This window comes from Anas acuta, chromosome 5 (assembly GCF_963932015.1).
Source record: "Anas acuta chromosome 5, bAnaAcu1.1, whole genome shotgun sequence".
In the NCBI taxonomy this organism is placed as follows: Eukaryota; Metazoa; Chordata; class Aves; order Anseriformes; family Anatidae; genus Anas; species Anas acuta.
Window position 1 is genome coordinate 37,781,096 of NC_088983.1, and position 12,297 is coordinate 37,793,392.

Below are 12,297 nucleotides of genomic sequence, written 5' to 3' on the forward strand. Positions count from 1 at the left end.
TCCAGACTGAAAACACGATGTCTATGCTTTAGATAAGAAGTCTGTTGATTTTTATCACCATTTATTCAACAGCAGATTTATTTCACTGTCAGTATCCAAAACTTCCTCACTGCTTGTCTTCCTAGGAAAAAAAAAGTCTCAAAAGTTTGATTAGTGTAATGTGAGTTTCCAAAGTCTGATCTGATGTATTCTTCCTGAGCAAAGGAGCCTTAATGGTGAACTTAAAAACATTTTCAGAGTGCTCATTATCCAGGTGCAAGTTACACCAGAGCCGAGCCTACTTCTGCTTAGCTATGATTCTAATTCTTTCATTTTGAACAGGTGTTTCTATGTCCTCGCTGAGCTCTGAGAGTGACTATGCCATCCCTCCTGATGCCTACTCCTTGGATGGGGACTATTCAGAGCCAGAACATAAGCTACAGCGGACATCCTCCTATTCCACTGATGGTGGAATCTGCACTGTAAGTCTTGCTACGTCAGTTGTGAGGGGGTGCAAACAGGGCCTTGGCCATGAAAGAGGAAAGCATATCTACAGTATATTGAGTTCTCTGATGCAAAATGATGCTATAGCACATTGGACTGTTGGTCCGGCTGGTTTGTATGAAAAGACGCCATCTGAGGCTTCAGCAGAAGGCGCAACTTGTGTTATATAGTCAGATAAAAACACAAGCATTGAGGGCTGTATTCTTTCCTGATGACCTGTACTGTTTTCCTGTGGCCATACTCTCCTTTAATGATGGCTATACTTTGTGACAAAACAAGTTTAAAAATTCAGAGGAAAGCAAAAGAAAGGATAGTGCCTTCTTCATGTAGTGTTTGCAGCTGCTTAGAAAGTCTAGGACTTTCTTCAAATTGAGCAAAGAGCTCTGACCTTGGATGAATGCTTATCCCATCTGACAATGTAAAGAGGAACGTGACAGAGATACAGCAGATGTCTGAGCTCAATTTCATACTGTCATTTGCATGGAAGTGTGAGAGGTGCAAGATAACTCCACCTTTCTCTTTGCCCTCCAGGAATCCATGGAGAAATCAGGTTACTTGCTGAAAATGGGCAGTCAGGTGAAGATGTGGAAGAGACGATGGTTTGTTTTAAGAAATGGACAAATCATGTACTACAAGTCTCCGGTAAGTCACTGAGATATGTTTACTCCTGTGTGAAGGCTCAGGAGGAAGACTGGCTGCAGAATGAGTTCCAGATTGGTAGCACTGGCAGACGGGGCAGCCATGGACAAGCTTTCCTCAAAATGCCCTGTAGAGTTTTGTGTCTGACCCACAGGCTCAACAATGGATTCTGTGCTCAGGCAGTGAAGCTTTTTGTGGTGGCAGTTTCCAGGTGTTGAATGGTCGTTCACAAAGGCAGAAGTTTGACACCTACTGGTTAACTTTGTACAGATGACATAAATATGCACATTTATTTAATGCTGCAGTTAGATACTCTGAGACCCATGTAATTTCTTCCTACTGAAAGAGTTGTTGGCTTTTCTTTCCCCAGAGTGATGTTATCCGCAAACCACAAGGGCAGATGGAGCTGAATTCCTCGTGCCAAATTGTCAGAGGTGAAGGGTCCCAAACATTCCAGGTAAGCATTGCTTTCTCATCCTGTAGATAACCACGCGCTTGATGGCTGGGTGATTGAGAGCTTATTTCAGGCAGAGTAGCACTATACATCTCAATTGATAAAAGCTAACTTTATCTGGCTCCTGTATTTGTTGGCACCAGCCAGGCAGTTAGCTTTATAAATAATGGGGAAATTGTAACCAAAATGCAGCTTTTTGACATTGAAAGAAATTCTCCTTTATTTTTATTTTGTTTTAAACTGTAGCACTTTCTTTTTGCAGTTGACACTGAGAGCTTAAAATCTGTGAGAAAAGTTATTCTTAGAAGAACTAGAGCTGGAGCATACATAGGATCTCCTCTGAGACACTCCTCTCACAAGATCTTCAGCCTGATCTTGCATGTGTAATCTAGTGAAAGATGTCCCTGCCCATGGCAGGGGGTTTGACTAGATGATCTTTAAAGATCCCTTCCAACCCAAACCATTCTATGATTCTGTCTGAGGATCTGAAGAAAAATCGAAAGCTTTGGATTGCTATTACAATTCAGTTTCCAAAGCGTTGAAAGTTAGCTCATCACTGGGCTTTTAAGTCATTATTGTTAAAGAACACTGTAAAGGAGTCACTGAAGTTTCTGTCATACTCTGACTGAAAGGCACATGGCCTGGGCTGTGAGCTACCTTCTGCTTTTATGATATTGAAGTCGCTAAGGCTCAATACTCTTAAATCCAGTGTCTTGCCTCTCAAAGAGTAACGAACTATTTAAGGCAAAAGGCAATACAATGTGAAGGATGCAGAAAGTATTTCTGCATACACCTTTAAAATGAAAAAATTAGCAGCAGCACTGAGAAACAAGACAGTTTGAGAGAGCCGCAATACCCAAGATAGCCCATGGGTATTTGTTTCATCTCTATGAGTTCCAGATCTTTCATTTGGGCATTGAGAGTTAGCAACTTTTTTCTTATAACAAAAAATCTCTCCTCAACCACCAAAAAATAGTCTGTATGGGATAATGAGACTCAGCAGCTGAAGAAAAAAATGTGTAGGTATACAGATTTATACTTCCTCACTGCTTTTCCTTCCAGCTCATGACAGAGAAGAGAACCTATTTCCTGACAGCAGACTCCCCCAACATCCTGGAGGAATGGATTCATGTCCTACAGAGCATCCTTAGAGTGCAAGTGACCAGTCCTGTTGGTGTTCCTCACAGTGATGCTAAACCTACTGTGAAAGGCTGGCTTACCAAGGTAAAATACTGCTTTTGACTTTATTCAGTTTACCTCAGTATTGACAGTGTACCAGCCTCTTGGTTTGCACAGTAAACGTCAGCAATAAGTTAGTATTTCAATACCCCCTAGAAGAATGTGACAAGAAAGTGGCAGTAATATGACAGTATTCCTCTTCATGTCAGAGAGGAAGGCTTGTATAAGTGATAAGGAATAGGACAAACAAGGCTACTGAGAGATACTGACTTTGTCAAATAGTGAGCAGTAACAGATACATAACTTATGTAGGCTTTTCTTCAACAGAACTCACAACACTTCAGTTTAAACAAACAAAAACCAGGAAACTGTTACGTGTCACATTTACCTGATCTGAACTTGTTGATATAGGAGAGTTTCAAAGAAATGGCTTATATGTTCTAATAAAGCATTTATTGCCAATAACAGACTGCAAGCGTATAAAGTACAGTGGCTGGAAATTAATCTGTTTTATGCCATTTCCATATATTATCTTCCACAAGCACCTATGTCCCATCTACTTAGATGGGATGTACCTACCTGCTTTTGGAAGTGGGGCCCTGTGTGTTTTGAGAGGAGCTTATATTTACATACAACAAATAATATATTGTAAAAGAGTTGAATTGAAAATAGAAATTCTAGAAAATTGTGCCAGCAATACTGCTGATGTTAAAAAGAGTATGTATTTCTCTGTCCTCTGTATAGGTCAAGCACGGTCACTCTAAGCTGGTCTGGTGTGCACTGATTGGAAAAACTTTTTACTACTATCGAAATCATGAGGATAAGGTAATTCATTTTCCCTTCTTATTCTTGAACCCTTCATTCCCATTTCTTATGAAACTTTCTTTCCTTTTACTGCTTCTGTCTCTACTGCTTCAAAACATTCCTTGGTTTTACTTATCCCTTTCTAATAGCCTCTTATCCATGAGAAGAATATATTATTTCTGAAATAGCTAAAAAAATGAAATTACAAAAGACTCAAAAGGCAAGTGACTGCTCTTTCTGAGATCAGTATATATCTTCTTTCTCACTATCTACATTTGGCCTTATGAAAGCTTTCAAGCAGGCGGTTTTATACAGTAGCCAGTATATTCTGCATGCTGTCATGAAAAGGAGCAACAGCAACATGGAAAGAGGAAGGTCATTTAATCAGTTCTTCCATTTCTAGAAGCTTGGCCCAGTGTTCCATTATTTTGTCTAAACCCATGTTTTAGCGTCTCAAGGAATACTGTGACTCATATTTGGGATTGACCTTCAGGGCTAGCACAGCAGATACCCTGTGTCTCAATCTGCCTCTTTATGTAGTTTTAAAAGTACTTATTTTCCAGTAGAAAATAAGACCCAGGTCAGGATCCAGTAGCTCAAGGTACTGAACAGTGGACCATCAGAAAATACATCCTACATTGGAAGGCCAATGATGTAAACACAACTGAGAAGTATAATGAGAGGAAAGCAATGATTTATGGGAAAAATCATATTTTTCATTTGCATGTTCTCATTCTGACCTGTAGATGCCCCTGCAAGAAATGTGGTAGTACCAGAGTTTTAAAGTACTTTACTTGAATAAGGAGAAGGTTCTATAGAAATGATATAAGATGTATATACGATGTATATATATATGTATATATCTCATATATGTATAAATGATATAAGATGATATAAAATGATATAACTAATAATATTATTAGTTAGGCAGTGAATTAGAGTTAGTTACTTACATTTTACAGAACTCTAACATTTTGAACTGTGTTTTCTATCCCAGTGTCCCTGTCCGTATATATATTAACTGTACTTACCTAGCTTGCTTCCTCCTTCTAGTGTCCCTTAGGACATCTGCCTTTGCGTGAGTCCAAGGTGGAAGAAGTGGACCGTTCCTGTGACTCTGATGAAGATTATGAAGCCACTGGTGGAGGACTTCTCTCATCCCACTGCACTTTGGTGATTCACCCACAAGACCAGAGTCCCACGTACTTACTTATTCGCACAAAACATGAGAAGGTAAATATGGCAGTCTTTTTGGAGAGCAAGAGTCTTTTTGGTGTCAGCCAACAGATGGTCAATATAGGCTGAAAGTCTTTGTAGAAAACAAGATCCAGGTTGACCCACACTGTTTTCATCCTTATGCCTAGAATACCTGGCTGTACCATCTGACAGTAGCAGCTGGTAGCAGTAATGCCACAGTGGGGACATCATATGAACAGCTCATTGGAAAACTGTTGGATGCAGAGGGAGACCCAAGTAAGTAGAAACCACAATCTGTTTTTCATGGTAGCAAAGCATAAGGAGGGATAATTTCAATCTTCCATTTTAATCCAGCCAAAGGTGAGGAAAGGGGATTCTCAGTAGAACAGCACGATGTACGGCATTTCACCCCTACTTTCCGCAGTAACAGCTTGAGAGGGTACAGGCATTGTAGTGAAGTTAGACAAATCTGTCACATTGTTATGTTGTTTATCAAAGCATCTAAATGTTCTGTAACATAAATTACATTTAAGAGGTGGAGCTTTAATTTTTCCTGTAATGGTTGGTCCTGATTTTCCTTTTGTGGGAATCTTGACTGTACAAACACATGCTTTCTTCTGAGTGCACACACTGACACTTGCCTTCACATCTGTTCTTCTGTCCACATGCATAAACCCTCACACATAAATCCATACTTGTCTGTTCCTCCTCATCTTTGGTATTCACTCATTTACATATGTTTGTGCACCATGTTCTCAAATGTGCATTTGTACTTAATACTCTTTCCTGCACATACACATTCCTACACCTGTCTGCAAACCTTACTTAGAGTAGTAATTTGTGTTAACAAAGATCCCCATGGCATGTGGGGTGTTCTGCTCCCAGGGTGCTCTACCAGTTCAGCAAGGCTCTTTTTCAACATGGGGACTGTTAGGTACCTTCTGTTTCTGACAGTGCATGTTTTTGCCTCTTTGCTGCTTCAGATTCTCCTCTATGGAAACACCCTATGTTGTGCTACAGTAAGGATGGCTTGCACACATCCCTCACCACTCTCCCATCTGAGGCTCTGCAGACTGAAGCTCTGAAACTTTTCAAGGTACTTAGAGACATCACACAGTTTTCAGCTACTTTGCTCAGTTGTTGGGGAAACAACATTGGTCATATTGTTGTTAGTCACAAAACTTAGTGTCACCATTGGTTGCTTTAGACAGGCCTGCTGGGTCATTTAATTACAATAAAACTGTCAGACCTAAGGTGACACCCATTCTTGGAAGTTTAACTTCTCCTTGTAGGTAATCTGGAGCTAGAAGCCATGTCCCACAAAGGTTGTATGCTTTAAAGTTAGCCGTACCTTCCTCTTTCCTCTCTAAGAGCTGGACTGACAGTAGGATCCGCAGTAAGACTGAACAGTCTTAAGAAAATAAAGGCAGACGTGGAAAGCAGGAAGCACATTTTCCTGATTCTCCTGCTGATTGTGAGCTCCTCAGGCTGGGGAAGGTTAAGTAAATTTCCCAGTTGCCACAGCTGTAAAGAGGGAGGGACAATGTTTTAGTATTTATTCTCACACACTCCTTTCAGGGTTATTTAGAAGAATTCTCTGTAATGTGTTTTGGAACCTGGGCTGGAAAGCACCAGAGAAGAGTCCCTGTATTAACAGCATTGATTATCTTCCCTGTTTTACAGTCCTGTCAGCTGTTCATCAATGTCCCCGTGGAAGCACCCTCTGTTGATTACCATGTGTCACTTGCCCAGACAGCACTGCAGGTCTGTTTGACACATACTGAGCTGCAGAATGAAATCTACTGTCAGCTTGTTAAACAGACAAGTTGCCGACAGCCCCAGAACCACTCAGTCATTCAGGTGAAGTCTTCTTTGTCACTTCTGTTCTGTAAATACTTCCTATTTAATTCCATGTTTTTAATAATTAGCAACGAGGCTAAAGATATGCTGGAGAATCTTAATGCTTGAACCGTGTGCGACTCTATAAAAGGTCACTCATGGAAGCATGAGTCACCATCCAACATTTTGGTTATAGTGTTCTATGAAAGAAAACAGGCAAGAAGTACAGAACAAGAATGATGACCAGTTTTATGTTCACAGTGCTGGCAACTCCTGGCTTTATGTGCTCCTCTGTTCCTGCCACAACATCACTTCCTCTGGTACATCAAACAGCATTTCCAGCGCCATGCAGACCCCAGGTAAGTACTGCAACATTTTCTTTTGCTAAGCTGATTGACTTCTGTCTCCACTACAGAAATACATGGAAACCAGTTTGTAACTCACCTGCAAAAATCAGTTGAGGGAGCAGATGGAAGGTTTCTAAAGGTATCTAGCTGTCCCCCTTCAGTCATTCACACTCATTTTGTCACTTATATTAAACTAGTTCACAAAACTAGCAGCAGAACTTTTTGCAGATGCAACTGGAGCTACCCAGGGAGTTTTAAAAATTATTTTTATTTATTTGCTGATGCAATTAATTTATTTTATTAATAGAGTTACAGGCTAAATTTAGAATGAATTTTAGGTGATTACATTCTGCTGTCTGGTTAGCAGGCATACTGACAGTGCAGAAGACAGGCAGAGAAAAATTCACCATAAAACATAATGAAAAACAAACCTGAAATACATTCTTTTTTTTTTCTTTTTTTTTGTTACCTCCTCAGTGTGTTACACAGGGTAACATTTTCCCCCCTACGAAAACAGTGCAAGATTATTGTGGCAGCAGTATGCTCTTTGATGTTCATGCTGTGCTCCTTGTGTGTTTCCATGGTGATCTGATCTTCAGCATGTCTGACTATGTCCTTGGCAGGGTCAGGGCTAGAGATGTCTAGTTGTCTGTTTGAACAGTCTGTACTCAGAAATAGTAAAAAGAGTAGTTTCATATCAAATATACACTTAAATACTCAGCCAGTGTATGCCTTAAAACTCAAGCTAAAACTGTCCTGGTATTGAAAAGGGAATCTGTGTACTCCTTCTATCAAGTGGATTTTATTTATTATTTTTTTCATGCTGCCTCCCCTTTGCTATTTCTTCTCAGAAGTAAAGCACAGATGTGTAAAACACAGCTCCTCGTGTTCAGCCTGTCTCCCCATTGCCTAAGGCAACACATTAGGGATATTCTGGCTAGTACTGGAAGCCACCTCTTCAACCTCATGCACTTACCAGCTCCCAAAATGGCCCATGCAACTCAGCAGTGGAGCTGCTGTACTACCCCTGAGGACTATTCCATTTCATAAGGATGTGCTGAGCTCTGTGAAACTGAATTAATACATCAGCTTTAAGCATTACTATGCCAACTGTCTGCCATGTTCTTAGTCCAGAAGCACCTTTATCAACAAATATCTTCAAACAGAAGCAAAGAGGAAATCTGTTTATACAAACCAGCAATGCAACTGTTTTTAGGGGTAGAAACAAACAAACAGAAGTTGCAGCAAACTGCGCTTATATTCACCTGTAGTTTAGATTAAATTTAGAGCAGTTACTAAATGAGACCTAGATTAACTCCTCCCATCTGGCTTTAGGAATATGCAAGCCTCTCTCCATGGAGCAGGCAAGGCTGTTTCGTGACCACTTAGATGCAGATACTCTTTCCCTGCTTCACACAGTAAACGATGCTAAGATGTTTACATTGCATATTGCCTATGATCTAGATTTAAGTAAGATCTTCATTCTAGATTTTTTTTTTTGAAGAGTGACATGGAAGTATATATCTAACACTCCACAAGTAGGGCACTGTTCTAGTCATAAGGTGCAGGGCTCAGGATCATTTGGGGAGAATTTGGGAGCCAGAAGCAACGGCTTCTCATTGAAGCAAGATTCTCCCTTGTGAAAATTGTTCAAACATGTTACTGGGGAGGCAAGCAACATCTTGCTACAGAGAAAAGCCAGAGCTCCCGACTTCCGTGTTGCTTGCAGGGATTTAACTGGAGATTTAATCAAGCACGGAAATCCTGAAGGCATCTTGAATGGAGTTGTCCTCCCCACTCCTCACCTACAAAGTGTTAGCACTGTTATAAATCCTTGGGTTACATTCCATTTCAGAACTTATTCACTATATGCATTGTTAACGTTTTTCCTACAGGTGTTATTGACCTGCCTGGTTTTAGAGATGGCTAAATCCTTTTGGTCAATGGAGCTCTCTCTTCTCTATGTAGTAAACTAATCATATTAGTAACTGTCCCTGTACTGTATTGAACTATGAACAAATCTGAGCCTGCTTTGAATTAAAGTTACTATTGACTGGCAGATTGGATTCATATTTGAGAACTTGTAATTTGTCTAACCGTATAAATTGATAAACACAATTTATATAATCCTGTTACTGAATCTAATGCATTAAAATCTATGATTAATTCTTATTAGGACTTGACATAATAGTAACTAATTTCCTCTGGCATGACAGTGAGGGCAAACTACTTGGTCTTGTTTCAATGGATATTCAGACGGCAACAGGGTACAGAAGAGGAGGCTCCTGTACTATATCTGGTCCACTAAGAAGCAGGGAATACTCCTGTGCTTCCCAGAGGGTTTGTAGTCTACCTTAATTTCACAGAAGTGTGGAGCTCAGGTTTGTTTTGTAGCTTTTCACTTGAGCTGTTAGTCTGTTAAAATGAACTAGGATATCTACACAGATATGTATCTTTGCTTGAGCAAAAAATTGAGGAGGAATGCTTTGTCACAGCACGGAAATGGATGTGAGGACAAGGCACACTTAGAGCATATGTTTGTGACTTATCTCCATCTCATTGCTTAGGAGTGAAATAGGCAAGTATGCCATCTACTGCCAGAGATCAGTGGACCGCACCGTGCAGACTGGTGAGCGAGAAGCCAAGCCCTCACGGATGGAGATTGTGTCCATCCTGCTGAGAAATCCCTACCACCACTCACTGCCCTTCAGCATCCCAGTGCACTTTATGAATGGAACCTACCAGGTGAGCCACTGCAGCTGCCTTCCTTCTGGGCACTAGAGGACTACACCTTAACCTGCCTCCTTCACGTGAGCAGATAGCATACTATACCATAGTGTTTATAGTGTTTATATGTATCAGACTTTTAGAGAGAGACACTATTCCTCCTCCTCGCCATTTTAGCCATTCTTCTTAATAAAATGAAAGGAATCCAGTCCCAGCCATACAAGTCAGAGGAAGAAAAGGTAGCTGGGAAGAAAGAAGAGTCATTGCAAGTGTCTCGGTATGAGAAAGAATGTAATGTGAAAGGAGACAATATGAATGAAGTCACTGATGGTAAATTGTGAGACACCACTCTGTAGAAAACCAAGCTTCATTAGTCGTGATACTCATCAATGTCATGCTTTTTGAAAGTTATACTCAATTAGCTCCTATTGCATCGCAGGTTGTAGGTTTTGATGGCTCCTCAACAGTTGATGAATTCATCCAGCGGTTGAACCAGGAGACAGGAATGAGAAAACCATCCCACATGGGATTTTCTCTGTTCACAGATGATCCTTCTGGCAGGGATTTGGAACACTGTTTGCAGGGCAACATAAAGGTAATTTTTTTTCTTCCTTTGCTACATGTAGCATACATCTTTGAAGAGCTGCTAAATGACTACTAAATTTTTCTTAATGCAGATGAAAAAGATCACAAATGCAAGTGGGTCTTGCCTTTCCAGATTAGTATTTAGAGATGAGATATTAATATCTTATCTCAGATCCTAGTTAAGACAAAGCACATTCTGTTTTAATATGTGATAAATTGGTATTTTTTTAAAAAGGCTCTAACTCAGATTTTAGCACATATTAAAGTTTAATTTGTCTCAACCACAAAAATAAAACATGACTGAGCTAGCTAGCATGATCAGATATCACAACTAACATCAAGGGTGACGCTCCTAATTGAGACAAATTTATGTTAGGCTGTGGATCTCTTGGCACGTCTGTTTAAATCTTATCTATTGGATTATTAAGTATCTTTCTCCTTGCTATCTCCAAATAACTCTGGCTTTTCTTGTTGATGAGTGTTCTTAGGGGAAAAAGCTCTGCTGAGTGTGCCTTCACTTTAAAAGAGAGGAGTGCCTAGATCAAAGGAAAAGGGAAAGCGGTTAAAGTATTAATGCATCTTTCATGTGGAGATTTTTACTCAGGCTGCAGCTGGGTGACTGCCTTAAGCATGTGGACTAGTGGCTGTGAATGAGACACATCAAATTTTGGTACTAACTTGGGAGAGGAATTTGTTATACAGCATTGATGGAGAAATAGTGGCAGTGATGACTTTAAATAGGCCCTGATATCTACAAGGGACATAAAAATTCACCTTTACACAGTGTAAAATTTCACATTCGGCAACACAGGGAGAAGGTGCCAATAACTTTAAATTAGATGGTTTGAAGAGGAAGCTACCACAAGTAGCTTAAAATGATACACTTTGCTTTCACGGCCTGTTACAGATCAGATGATCTGGCGCTTTCCTGATAACTGAACCACTGTTTGGGAGATGAGATATTAGAGTAAATCAAAGAATCTGAGACAAGCAGAAGCATTGCTTTTAGTCATTATTAACAGGTTATTATTTACTGGCCAAGGCAATTTCAACAGCTTCTTAAGAGAAGATAGGATATCTGATTATGTATCTCATGTAGCTTCTCATGTTTACATTTTTTTTATTGCGATGCCATCGAAAGAGAACTAGGGACCTTTATGAGATCAACTGTGAAAGAACCGGAATAACCTAGAGAATCTGAATGTAACCAAAGAGGTTAACCATGTTGTTACTACGAATATGTGTGACGTATGAAGTTGGAATCTAAATCCAAATGTTCCCAGAATTTGGACATTCACACCCAAGGGCTTCGTTTAGCCAAGTATGCATACAGCTGCCATTCAGAACATATATGACTCTTTTTGGTAGGCTCAGCAGGGCACTTTTGAGGCAAAAAATCTTTCCTATTAACTATGCTTTGGTTCACATTGTGGAGGTGTTTTAGCATGAACTGGATTTTTTTCACACAAAACATGAGCTGGAAGATGTGATCCAACATAACAGGCTTTCGGGCAATTTGAATAGACTAAAGCTAGTCCAAAGGAAAATCTCACATAGTGTGGGCTGAAGGTCTTAGGAACAGCTGTCTCACTGTGCAGATCTGCTCCTCCTGGGCTACATGACTTGCTAATGCAGGCATAATCACAGAGTTGGTACCAGGCCAGAATTCACTCACAGATGTCCCCCTGCAGATTTCGTGATGGAGGTTTCTGTTGCAAAGCTTTAATTTTTATATAATATGTAATAGAAAAATGAATCATTTTGTCACTCTTGGCTGCGTTTATGCTGATCCCATCTATTTCTTTATCTTCTATGTTCCACAGTACTTTTTTTCACCTTCCCCTCAAGTCTTGACTGTACGTTTCACCTGTTTGTCTTTCCTCTCTCCATAATATTTTTTAAAGATTTGTGACGTCATTTCCAAATGGGAACAAGCCTTAAAAGAATTGCACCCTGGGAAATATGAAGGTGGCACAAGAATCGTGAAATTGACCTATAAGAACAGGTATTGTGCTTCCTTTGTTGGCCTCGCTACTGCTGTTA

The 12,297-nt window shown here is 40.1% G+C and overlaps 1 protein-coding gene across 2 annotated transcripts in view; it reads left to right on the forward strand.

The window, feature by feature from the left end:
- The window catches only part of PLEKHH1 (pleckstrin homology, MyTH4 and FERM domain containing H1), a 48,539-nt gene that overhangs the window by 26,360 nt on the left and 9,882 nt on the right, over positions 1 to 12,297 (forward strand). For both annotated transcript variants that reach the window (XM_068684190.1, XM_068684191.1), the window contains exons 11-23: positions 322 to 461; positions 1,015 to 1,125; positions 1,493 to 1,579; positions 2,639 to 2,800; positions 3,500 to 3,580; positions 4,613 to 4,792; positions 4,924 to 5,032; positions 5,740 to 5,852; positions 6,440 to 6,616; positions 6,857 to 6,954; positions 9,510 to 9,687; positions 10,109 to 10,264; positions 12,159 to 12,259. In XM_068684190.1, the coding sequence (XP_068540291.1) occupies positions 322 to 461; positions 1,015 to 1,125; positions 1,493 to 1,579; positions 2,639 to 2,800; positions 3,500 to 3,580; positions 4,613 to 4,792; positions 4,924 to 5,032; positions 5,740 to 5,852; positions 6,440 to 6,616; positions 6,857 to 6,954; positions 9,510 to 9,687; positions 10,109 to 10,264; positions 12,159 to 12,259 (1,693 nt within the window). The remainder of the gene's footprint in view (positions 1 to 321; positions 462 to 1,014; positions 1,126 to 1,492; positions 1,580 to 2,638; positions 2,801 to 3,499; positions 3,581 to 4,612; positions 4,793 to 4,923; positions 5,033 to 5,739; positions 5,853 to 6,439; positions 6,617 to 6,856; positions 6,955 to 9,509; positions 9,688 to 10,108; positions 10,265 to 12,158; positions 12,260 to 12,297) is intronic.